Source organism: Oncorhynchus masou, chromosome 17 (genome assembly GCF_036934945.1).
Source record: "Oncorhynchus masou masou isolate Uvic2021 chromosome 17, UVic_Omas_1.1, whole genome shotgun sequence".
NCBI lineage: Eukaryota > Metazoa > Chordata > Actinopteri > Salmoniformes > Salmonidae > Oncorhynchus > Oncorhynchus masou.
Window position 1 is genome coordinate 16,529,743 of NC_088228.1, and position 12,939 is coordinate 16,542,681.

General features: G+C 44.0%; 1 protein-coding gene across 1 annotated transcript; it reads left to right on the plus strand.

Annotated features, from left to right (window-relative positions):
* Positions 1 to 794: 794 nt before the first annotated feature.
* LOC135558617 (UBX domain-containing protein 7-like) lies at positions 795 to 10,460 on the plus strand. Its single transcript, XM_064992557.1, is given in 12 exon segments — positions 795 to 885; positions 1,865 to 2,021; positions 2,205 to 2,272; positions 2,425 to 2,490; positions 2,792 to 2,904; positions 3,105 to 3,251; positions 7,072 to 7,162; positions 7,254 to 7,387; positions 7,601 to 7,976; positions 7,979 to 8,125; positions 8,257 to 8,336; positions 9,741 to 10,460. Coding segments are annotated over 12 exon segments (1,611 nt in total). The 5' UTR covers positions 795 to 815; the 3' UTR covers positions 9,903 to 10,460.
* The last annotated feature ends 2,479 nt before the right edge of the window (positions 10,461 to 12,939 follow it).

The following is a 12,939-nucleotide window of genomic DNA, read 5'->3' on the forward strand; positions in this document are numbered from 1 at the left end:
GAGATGTTTCACTAAAAAGGATACCCTTGTAGTTCAACTACATTTTGCAGTAGTTTCAATTTGAATATTTGTAGTGTTTTCAATAAGTCAGCACTTTTCAGCCATGAAGCGCACACGAGGTTGGTGGCACGTTAATTGGGGTGGACGGGCTCATGGTAATGTCTGGAGCGGAATTGGTGGAATGGTATCAAACATTGTTTCCATTTGTTTGATTCCATTCCATTTGCTCCGTTCCAGCCATTTATGAGCCCCTCAGCCGCTTCCACTGGTGTAGCTAACTACTGGAACTACACTATTTTTTTTTTGCAAAAATAAAATGGGTAGATAATTTCCTTCCTTTCTTTTTCTTGTTGCATCAGACCTGCCTAATTCTCATTTGAAACAGTTTTTGTGTTTAATACACCAAATTCAAAATATGACACCAGAGTGATGTGTTTACCTCCCTTATCTCACCTCGTTTGCTCACATTGTATATAGACTTATTTTTCTACTGTATTATTGACTGTATGTTTGTTTTACTCCATGTGTAACTCTGTGTTGTTGTATGTGTCGAACTGCTTTGCTTTATCTTGGCCAGGTCGCAATTGTAAATGAGAACTTGTTCTCAACTTGCCTACCTGGTTAAATAAATACATAAAAAATACTGTATGGGCCTACTATACAGCCAATGTAGTCAAACCAGACACAGGGCAATGAAATACATTACCCACAATCGAACACGAGTCTTTGTGTTACACCGGCAGCTAGACAAAGCTCGCGAGTACAGAACGGTAGTACGTACGTGCATCATTTGTGTTGTTGTTGGTCGCGGTAAGATGGCGGCGCTCGGGGATGGATCAGCTCCGGCGGTGAATGGGTTAATACAACAGTTCACAGCGATTACAGGTACAATTACATTTTCCTTTAATTCTTGCAATGTTCATTGTTAATGAGTTATGTTCCAAAAATGGTCATGTCGCCCAAGCATCACAGAAAGCTGCGCAGGAAACTGACGGGGCATCAGTGCTTACTGCCCCCTGTCATCAAGAGAAAAACGAACTGGAGCACACGACCGTCAAGTGTGTGTGTGTGATCACCAGACTGGAGCATCTAACTTAACAAAAATGATCCACAGGAAAGACAAGGATTGTCTTGGGATGATGCCTGACGCAAAAAAAAATGCTTTCTAGAGTTTCCACAAAAGTAATTTAGACTCTGGAGGTGCAATAGCTAACGTTAGCCATGTTGTAGTGGAATGGGCGTTGGGTATAACGTCTATCTAGTCGCGCTAACCTAGCCTAGGTTTCGCCTTATAACGCAATGGTGGCTGGAACATCTCCCGCCTGTCATGTTCAAGAAACACCGGACCAGCCTCTCGCTGCTAAAGTTACACAAAGTTTGCATGGCTGAGATGGTAATTGAATTATTCTATATTATGTCGATATAGATGGCAATTTGGCCAAATACATCCCATTTTTTTGTGATAGTATCCATGTTCTCTGTCGAGTATACTTCAAAAGTTAAACGAACATGATAAAGTCTAACCATCTAAAGATGCATGAAAGTTTAGATTGCATGTAAATTGCAGTTCTTGATTACCATGCACGGAGACGAACCGTTCACATAGTGAAAGTGCCAGGCATTATTCTGTTCTGCCAGTGCGTTTCTCAAACAAGAAAAACGCATGCGCATAACCGTCTTGTTTTTTTGTAAGTGATCCTTGGGGTTCAGAGCTCGGAAAATATTTCATAATAGGCATTAAGTCAACCAACAAATTATTCAATCCATCAAAATTTATTTTAGATTTAAATCAGTTAACTTTTTTAACATCCACATTTGATATTTCGGTGTGTGTGTGTCCATGCATGCTACTACACTCTCCCAGGTGCCACAGAGAGTGTGGGGAAGCATATGCTAGAAGCATGCAACAACAATCTAGAAATGGCAGTGACCATGTTCCTGGATGGAGGGGGGATCGCAGAGGAGCCCAGCACCAGCTCCAGTTCAGCAGGGGCCTCCAGCAGCAGAGCTCCCCCCGCAGAGTGAGTCAGTGGCCTGCTCCATCACTGCAGAGTCCTGATATGGATGGAGCCTGTGTTGAAACAAACCCATCATTTGAGAGATCGCCAATACTGTCCCTGCTGTTTTTAATTAAAAGCATGTTAATAAGAAAATGAAAGGTCTGCTCTCCTGGAGTTTAAGTTTAATATTGTCTGTTTTTGTAGTGACCAAGTGCGGGCACCCATCCCTCAGAAGCAGGACATACTGGTAGAGCCAGAGCCTATGTTTGGAGGTACAGTACTGAAGTGCCACCCCTTCATTTAGCTTACCTGATTACAACTTGATCCTAATGGATCTCAATGGCGCTCCCTCTCTGTTTCCCCCTGTAGCCGTCTCAGTCCATCTAACTGTCTGTCCCTCTCTCTGTATCCATAACTCTCGCAGCACCAAAGCGACGAAGACCTGCCCGGTCCATATTTGACGGTTTTAGGGACTTCCAAACAGAAACAAGTAAGTAGCTTAGCGGTCTTTGTGTAGGTGTGTGTGTTTGCATAGAATGGGGGTTTGTATGCTAAATCCATTTTCCTGAATTGTGCCACCCAGCCCTCAGGCATCAGGCATAGCATTACTTAAAGCCGTACTTGTGTTGTGATCATGGTCGGGTTTTCTTTTACAGTGAGCTCCAAAAGTCATTGTATGATTTCAAATCCAAAGGGCTAGGGTACAGAGCCAAAACAACAAGAAATGTGTCACTATCCCAGTACTTTTGGAGCTTAATGTATACGCTAACGGATTCTCTGCCCTCTCTCAGTCCGCCAGGAGCAGGAGCTGAGGAACGGCAGCGCGGTGGACAAGAAGCTCAGCACCCTGGCGGACCTGTTCCGGCCCCCCGTTGAGCTCATGCACAAAGGCAGCTTTGAGACGGTGAGGAGCCCCCTCCCCCTGGACACCCAAGTTCCCTTGACCTGGAGGACTGTCAGTCGACCCTCATCCAAACCACCCTTAGCTGAAAGGATTGGATGGGTTTCTAAGCAGTACGGCAACAATTCCACCGAGCTTGCCAGAGGGCAAGGTGGAGCTATTACCAAATTGCTCATACCTATCCGGCTCCTTTCTCTCTCTAGGCAAAGGACTGTGGTCAGCTGGAGAACAAGTGGCTGATGATCAACATCCAGAATGTGCAGGACTTTGCCTGCCAGTGTCTCAACAGAGACGTGTGGAGCAACGACGCGGTCCGGACCATCATCAGGGAGCACTTCATATTCTGGCAGGTATGCAGTGTGCACACAGACGGAGATGAATGTGCATTCGCACATCAAGTCAAGATTTATATAGCACATTTCAGACATGAATGCAACACAATGCACTTGACAGGAAAAAAAGAATAAACAATGTAAATAAAAACTGAAATATTTACTACACAAGAAACATAAGAGGGAAACAAAAACAAAAGAATAATAATTTGAAACTGAAAGACTAAAAAAGGACCCTAAGGAGAAGCAAAGCAAAAAATGTGTTGTTAAGATCCCTTTTAAATATGTCTACAGTTTCGGCCCACCTCAGGATCTCTGGCAGGCTATTCCAGAGGCATGGGGCATAGTAACTAAAAGCTGCCTCTCCATGCCTCTTGGTCATAGGCTTTGGGATAGTTAAAAGGCCAGTGCCAGAGGACCTGAAGGACCTACTGGATACATAACTTAAAAGCATGTCTGTAGTGGAGGAGGTTGAAAGCTTCAAGTTCCATGGTGTCCAACAAACTAACATGGTCCAAGCACACCAAGACAGTCATGAAGAGGGCACGACAAAACCTAATCCCCCTCAGGAGACTGAAAAGATTTGTCATGGGTCCTCAGATCCTCAAAAGGTTCTACAGCTGCACCATCGAGAGCATCCTGACTGGTTGCATCACTGCCTGGTATGGCAACTGCTCGGCCTCCGACCGCAAGGCACCACAGAGGGTAGTGCAAACAGCCCAGTACATCACTGGGGCCATGCTTCTTGCCATCCAGGACCTCTACACCAGGCGGTGTCAGAGGAAGGCCTTAAAAATGGTCAGACTCCAGCCACCCTAGTCATAGACTGTTCTCTCTGCTACCGCACTGCAAGCGGTACCGGAGCGCCAAGTCTAGGTCTAAGAGGCTTCTAAACAGCTTCTACCCCAAAGCCATAAGACTCCTGAACATCTAATCAAATGGCTACCCAGACTATTTGCATTGCCCCCCCCCCCCCTTTTACACCGCTGCTACTCTCTGTTGTTATCATCGAAGCATAGTCACTTTAATAACTCTGCCTACATGTACATATTACCTCAACTAACCGGTGCCCCCGCACATTGACTCTGCACCGGTAGTCCCCTGTATATAGTCTCACTATTGTTATTTTACTGCTGCTCTTTACTCTTTAATTACTTGTTACTTTTATTTCTTATTCATTTTTTTTAACTGCATTTTTGGTTATGGGCCCGTAAGTATGTTTAATGTAAGGTCTGTTGTATTCGGCCAGTATGACTAATAAAATTTGATATATATTGGGGTGCACAATCATGGATTGATTTGAAATGTCGCCTTACCATTCAGAAAAAGTTAATAACCAAGTTTCCATCCACAGTTTTATGCGAGTGAAGTCCACAAAAATAGTTGCATTAAATAGAAAATGTGCCTACTCTGGTCTTAGCGCCTACGCTTTAGCCAACAGCTGGCAGTACGCAGTGTGGATGGGAAGTACGCAGTGTGGATGGGCAGTAAGTGGGACACAATCATGAAGTGGAATGACATTTATTGGATATTTCAAACTTTTTTAACAAATCAAAAACTGAAAAATTGGGCGTGCAAAATTATTCAGCCCCCTTAAGTTAATACTTTGTAGCGCCACCTTTTGCTGCGATTACAGCTGTAAGTCGCTTGGGGTATGTCTCTATCAGTTTTGCACATCGAGAGACTGAAATTTTTTCCCATTCCTCCTTGCAAAACAGCTTGAGCTCAGTGAGGTTGGATGGAGAGCATTTGGCTCCATCCATTTTCCCATCAATTTTAACCATCTTCCCTGTCCCTGCTGAAGAAAAGCAGGCCCAAACCATGATGCTGCCACCACCTTGTTTGACAGTGGGTATGGTGTGTTCAGGGTGATGAGCTGTGTTGCTTTTACGCCAAACATAACGTTTTGCATTGTTGCCAAAAAGTTCAATTTTAGTTTCATCTGACCAGAGCACCTTCTTCCACATGTTTGGTGTGTCTCCCAGGTGGCTTGTGGCAAACTTTAAACAACACTTTTTATGGATATCTTTAAGAAATGGCTTTCTTCTTGCCACTCTTCCATAAAGGCCAGATTTGTGCAACATATGACTGATTATTGTCCTATGGACAGAGTCTCCCACCTCAGCTGTAGATCTCTGCAGTTCATCCAGAGTGATCATGGGCCTCTTGGCTGCATCTCTGATCAGTCTTCTCCTTGTATGAGCTGAAAGTTTAGAGGGACGGCCAGGTCTTGGTAGATTTGCAGTGGTCTGATACTCCTTCCATTTCAATATTATCGCTTGCACAGTGCTCCTTGGGATGTTTAAAGTTTGGGAAATCTTTTTGTATCCAAATCCGGCTTTAAACTTCTTCACAACAGTATCTCGGACCTGCCTGGTGTGTTCCTTGTTCTTCATGATGCTCTCTGCGCTTTTAACGGACCTCTGAGACTATCACAGTGCAGGTGCATTTATACGGAGACTTGATTACACACAGGTGGATTGTATTTATCATCATTAGTCATTTAGGTCAACATTGGATCATTCAGAGATCCTCACTGAACTTCTGGAGAGAGTTTGCTGCACTGAAAGTAAAGGGGCTGAATAATTTTGCACGCCCAATTGTTCAGTTTTTGATTTGTTAAAAAAGTTTGAAATATCCAATAAATGTCGTTCCACTTCATGATTGTGTCCCACTTGTTGTTGATTCTTCACAAAAAAATACAGTTTTATATCTTTATGTTTGAAGCCTGAAATGTGGCAAAAGGTCGCAAAGTTCAAGGGGGCCGAATACTTTCGAATACTTTCGCAAGGCACTAATTAATATATATATATATATATTAGTTTTTGCTCTGACATGCACTGTTAACTGTGAGATCTTTATATAGACAGGTGTGCCTTTCCAAATCATGTCCAACTAGTTGAATCAGTTGACTCCAAGTTGTGAAAACTTCTCAAGGATGTTTAATGGAAACAGGATGCAGCTGAGCTCAATTTCAAATCTCATCGCAAAGAGTCTGAATACTAATATATATATATATATATGTGTATATATATATATATATATGTATATGTGTATATATATATATATATATATGTGTATATATATGTATATATATATATATATATATGTAAAAAAGGTATTTCTGTTTTTTATTTTAATACATTTGCAAGAAATTCTAAAAACCTGTTTTCACTTTTCCATTATGGGGTATTGTGTGTAGCTTGATGAGGAAAAACATACACTACAGCCTTTCTTAAATTGATAAAGTGTAACAAAATGGGGGTAAAAGTCAAGCGGTCTGAATACTTTCCGAATGCACTGCGTACTGCGTACTGCCTACCCACACTGCGTACCGCCTACCCACACTGCGAACTGCCAGATGTTGGCTCAAACGTACGTGCTAAGACCAGACTAGGCACATTTGCTATTTAATGCAACAATTTTTGTGAAAAAACTATCGGTTGAGTTGAAAATGCGATGGAAACACATTGAACTTAATACATAAAAACTTAAGCGAAAAAGTACATTTTGTGTGCACTACGTCAACACGCACTGATTTTTATCTGCAACATGTCAGTTTGGTAGAAACACCACTGGTGGGAAAATGCACATTTTCTTCATGCAGTTTTAGAATATTCACAAAAAAATCAATTTGCCGATTGAATGAAAAACTATCGACTGTCACTTTTTGTTTTTCTCCTTCATAACTCTCATGCATACACAAGCTGTCACATCCACACACAGGTGCGCACACACGCATGCGCGTATGCACTGTGTGCCATAGAGGCGTGTTGAGGGGAGCTAGCCTGCTGCGTGTCTGCATTTTATGTGTTCGTGTGCACGTGTGTATTGACAGGTCTACCATGACAGTGAAGAGGGCCAGAGGTATATCCAGTTCTACAAGCTCAATAAGTTTCCCTATATCTCCATTTTGGATCCCCGCACAGGTGAGGCCTGCTCTGAGTCTCTTGAGTGTTTAAACAGTTACTAATATTAAAAAGGTATGACTGACGATGCTCGTGTTTGACCGTTCTGCAGGTCAGAAGATGGTGGAGTGGAACCAGTTGGACGTTGCGTCGTTTCTGGAACAGGTGACGGGCTTCTTGACGGAACACGGCCATCTAGACGGCCCGGCGTCCAGCCACCCGCCCCCGGCCAAACGGGCCCGCTCCGTGAGTCTCTGCTCACTCTCTCTCTCTCCCTCTCTTTCTTATTAAATACTGTCCATATTGCTCATTCCAGTCACATTATCACTTTATTCTCTCACTCTGTTCACTCTTTCTCTCCATCACTTCTGTCTCTCTCTCCATCACTTCTGTCTATCTCACACCTCTATTTGATGTGTTCTCTTTCTCTGTCTGTCTTCTCGGTCTGTTCTATCCCAGGAAAGTCTGATAGACGCCAGTGAGGACAGCCAGTTGGAGGCAGCCATCAAAGCCTCTCTCCAGGAGACCCACTATGAGTCGTCCTCCGCCCCCAACCTCCCCGACTCCCCCCACTCTGTAGAGGTAGACTCGGATGGAGACTCAGACGATGAGCCCTTCTCCGACAGCGAGGGCCTCATCTCTGTCGACGGCTCGGACAATGAGACAACAGAACCACAGGAGGGCAGCTCCTGCTCCACAGGCGGAGACACCCCTCCTGGACCAGCCCCTCCCACATCTGCAGCTGTAGCCCCCCAGCCCCCGCCACAGCCGGACAGCCCACCTGCCCGTCACAGGAAGTCCCCCCACAACGAGAACAGCCACAGGAAAGAGGAGAGCAAAAGAACCACCTGGAGCCTCTGGCGGCTGCGCCGGCCCACTCCCAGGCCGACCCAGACTCTGGGGAGAACCATCGCACCGCAACAGGCCAAAGCTCCAAATCTGTTACGACGGAAACCTCCGACCTCGACTGCCTTGATGACAATGGTACTAAAATGATGCCTGTGTGTGTGTGTCCATGCATCATGTTCAAGTGTCTAGATTGTGCGTGCGTATCTACGATTTACGTCTTCATCCGTCCCTACTCTGACTGCACTCTTTCTGTATTGTGTGTTCAGGTCCCAAGGCCAGACTGATGCTGCGCTATCCAGACGGACAGAGAGAGCAGATCGCCCTGTCGTCCAAGGCCAAGCTTATGGTGAGAATGTATTCTTGTGCTAGACCTTGTGTTAAATTCAATTAATGAAAAAAAAAAAATCTAAATCCTGGTTAATTTTCAGTTCAAGAATTGATGTTCAATTCTTCACCTGATTTGACTCAGTGGAAATGCAGCTGATCCCAACCCCCGGTACACTATATATAAAAAAGTAGGTGGACACCCACCCCTTCAAATTTGTGGATTCAGCTGTTTCAGCCACACCCGTTGTTCACAGGTGTATAAAATTGAGCACGCAGCCATGCAATCTCCATTGCCAAATATAAGCAGGAGAATGACCTTACTGAAGAGCTCAGTGACATTCAATGTAGCTTCATCATAGGATGCCATCTTTCCAACAAGTCAGTTTGTCAAATATCTGCCCGGCTAGAGCTGCCCTGGGTCAACTATAAGTGCTGTTATTGTGAAGTGTAAACGTCTAGGAGCAACAATGGCTCAGCTGCAAAATGGGAGGCCACACAAGCTCACAAAACGGGTAGTGAGCTGTCCTCGGTTGCAGCACTCACTACTGAGTTCCAAACTGCCTCTGGAAGCAACGTCAGCACAACAACTGTTTGTCGGGAGCTTAATGAAATGGGTGTCCATGGCCGAGCAGCCGCACACAAGCCTAAAATCACCATGTGCAATGCCAAGCGTCTGCTGGAGTGGTGTAAAGCTAGCCACCATTGGACTCTGGAGCAGTAGAAACATGTTCTCTGGAGTGATGAATCACGCTTCACCATCTGGCTGTCCGACGGACTAAATAATGTTCTGGGGCTGTTTTTCATGGTTCGGGATAGGCCGCTTAGTTCCAGTGAAACGAAATCTTAACTCTACAGCATACAATGACATTCTAGACAATACAGTGCTTCCAACTGTCTGGGAACAGTTTGGAGAAGGCCCTTTCCTGTTTCAGCATGACAATGCCCCCGTGCACAAAACGAGGTCCATACAGAAATGGTTTGTCGAGATCGGTGTGGAAGAACTTGACTGGCCTGCACAGAGCCCTGACCTTAACCCCATCGAACACCTTAGTGATGAATTGGAACACCGACTGTGAGCCAGGCCTAATCGCCCAACATCAGTGCCCAACCTCACTAATACTCGTGGCTGAATGGAAGCAAGTCCCCGCAGCAATGTTCTAAAATTTAGTGGAAAGTCTTCCCAGAAGAGTGGGGGCTGTTATAGCAGAAAAGGGGGGACCAACTCCATATTAATGGCCATGATTTTGGAATGAGATGTTTGATGAGCAGGTGTCCACATACTTTTGGTAATGTAGTGTACATTAAGATATTATAAGACAATTATAAAGGCTCATACTTGCATATAACTCTTTATAAAGCAGTTATAAAGCATTATTTAGTAAAGCGTTACCTACCTTCAACTGTGTCCTCCACCCCCCTCCAGGCTCTGGTTAGACATGTCCAGTCGAAGGGCTACCCCAACGAACGCTTCGAGCTCGTCACCAACTTCCCCCGACGGAAGCTGGCCCACTTGGACTATGATGTCACACTGCAGGAGGCAGGGCTTTGTCCACAGGAGACTGTATTTGTGCAGGAAAGGAACTAAGCCATGCATTTTCTATCTTCAGACCACGCCCATTTCACCAGTGACCCGGGAGGACGTTTCAGGCCGCTACTCCTGGGCTTTTTTTATTTTGGAATTAGACCATGCCCCTATTTGGGGACACCGAACTGTGGATGAACTTCATTACCCATCATTCCACTGGGAGGAAGTGACTGGCCTGTGTACTCTTTTTAGTAGGCATTGCTGTTCATCGTCAATTACCGAATGGATTCTATTCTGATTTTAGTTTTATTCTGAGGTAATAAACCCATCGGAGTAGAACACCTTAATGATACTGTTACAAATAAGCTGAGGCCCCTTAATAATGATCAGAGCTGGCATCAGAGCTGGCTCAGGAAAACTTTACAGACTATTATCCATAAAGGATGTCAAATGTCAGATATTTTTTTGAAGTTATTTTTTGATTCATGAACACCTACAGCCAGTTAAAGGAGCGACTTGAACTCTGATTGGTCCCAAATTTGCTCTTCTACGTGTTGATTGGGTGAGGAGGGGACTTTGAATACAGGAATTGATGGAGAGGGGTGTAGGGTCGTTCAAGGGATTATTTTTTTGGGGGGGGGGGTTCCTCAACTGTCAACCTGCACTACAGGAGTGGTGTAGCGATTGACATTTAGTCTTAGTCGGTGTGTGTATATATATATATATATCTTTTTTTTTCTACCCCATTTCCAAGAAAAGATGCTGAAATATAATCATAAAAACAAAGGGAAACTTGTTTGCTCTATTCCATTTCTACCATGTATTTGTCTATCTGCAATCTGTCTAAATTGTGACCACAACCTCAAAAGTATAGTGTTGGTGATGATGATCATTTCTTGATACCTCCGCCCCAATGTACCGAACGATCTGGGTCAGTGTAAGCAATGGGTGGTGCCGTTTGGTGTTATCACTCTTACTAGCCCAAATATAACTAATATCTATCTTGTCTAGTCAGATATGAGGGAGAGGTAACAAGTAGATTCTGATTGGAGCCATGTCCAATATTACTAATCTGCTTTAAAGCTTTACCCACAGACTGGATATGTCTGTCACATGGTTTCATCAACTTAGCTGTGAGCTAAGAATCATAACCGTGGGAGAGCTGTCAAGCTGTGGACTTCTGGTCTGAGTGAGAGGTTTAACATGGGGTCTTGTTGCATACCACTGTCTTGAATACATTTTGGAGTATTTGTATGGCGATTTCTAGATTCCTAGAACCCAGTACATTGAATTTTATCCAAATCTAATTCAAATGTCAGGTCAGGTTAAAGGGATAAGATGCATTTTTTTTACTTACCCGGAGTCAGATGAACTCATAGATACCATTTATACTGTACTTGTAGACTTCCAGTCATTGTGCTAATGCTAGTTAGCATTGCTTCACAAAACTACCTATTAACTAACTTCATACTGCACGCAGACATAAAAATGTTATCCACAAGCTCATCTGACTGGGTAAGTTGAAAAATGACTTCATTACCAGAATCTGACAGTATCCCTTTAATCATTCTGGGAAGTCAAAGTCCCCATTTTAAGTTATGTACAGTCGTGGAAAAAAGGTTTGAATGACACAAATATTAATTTTCACAAAGTCTGCTTCCTCAGTTTGTATGTTGGCAATTTGCATATACTCCAGAATGTTATGAAGAGTGATCAGATGAATTGAAATTAATTGCAAAGTCCCTCTTTACCATACAAATGATCGGAATCCCCCAAAAAACATTTCCGCTGCATTTCAGCCCTGCCACAAAAGGACCAGCTGGCATCATGCAGTGATTCTCTCGTTAACACAGGTGTGAGTGTTGACGAGGACAAGGCTGGAGATCACTCTGTCATGCTGATTGAGTTTGAATAACAGACTGGAAGCTTTAAAAGGAGGGTGGTGCTTGGAATCATTGTTCTTCCTCTGTCAACCATGGTTACCTGCAAGGAAACACGTGCCGTCATCATCACTTTGCACAGAAAGGGCTGCACAGGCAAAGATATTTGTGCCAGTAAGATTGCACCTAAATCAACCATTTATCGGATCATCAAGAACTTCAAGGAGAGTGGTTCAATTGTTGTGAAGGCGGCTTCAGGGCGCCCAAGAAAGTCCAGCAAGCGCCAGGACGTCTCCTAAAGTTGATTCAGTTGTGGGATCGGGGCACCACCAGTACAGAGCTTGCAGAGGCGAAGACTTTTGGAGGATGACCTTGTGTCAAGAAGGGCAGCAAAGAAGCCACTTCTCTCCAGGAAAAACATCAGGGACAGACTGATATTCTGCAAAAGATACAGGGATTGGACTGTTGAGGACTAGAGTAAAGTCATTTTCTCTGATGAATCCCCTTTCCGATTGTTTGGGGCATCCGGAAAAAAGCTTGTCTTGAGAAGACAAGGTGAGCGCTACCATCAGTCCTGTGTCTTGCCGACAGTAAATCATTCTGAGACCATTCATGTGTGGGGTTGCTTCTCAGCCAAGGGAGTGGGCTCACTCACAATATTGCCTAAGAACACAGCCATGAATAAAGAATGGTACCAACACATCCTCCGAGAGCAACTTCTCCCAACCATCCAGGAACAGTTTGGTGACGAACAATACCTTTTCCAGCATGATGGAGCACCTTGCCATAAGGCAAAGTGATGACTAAGTGGCTCATGGAACAAAACATCGATATTTTGGGTCCATGGCCAGGAAACTCCCCAGACCTTAATCCCATTGAGAGCTTGTGGTCAATCCTCAAGAGGCGGTTGGACAAACAAATTCTGACAACCTCCAAGCATTGATTATGCAAGAATGGTCTGCCATCAGTCAGGATGTGGCCCAGAAGTTAATTGACAGGTCTTGAAAAGACGGGTCAACACTGCAAATATTGACTCTTTGCATCAACTTAATGTAATTGTCAATAAAAGCCTTTGACACTTATGATATGCTTGTAATTATACTTCAGTATTCCATAGTAACATCTGACAAAAATATCTAAAGACACTGAAGCAGAAAACTTTGAAAATGAATATTTGTGTCATTCTCAACTTTTGGCCACGACTGGTGACTACCCAG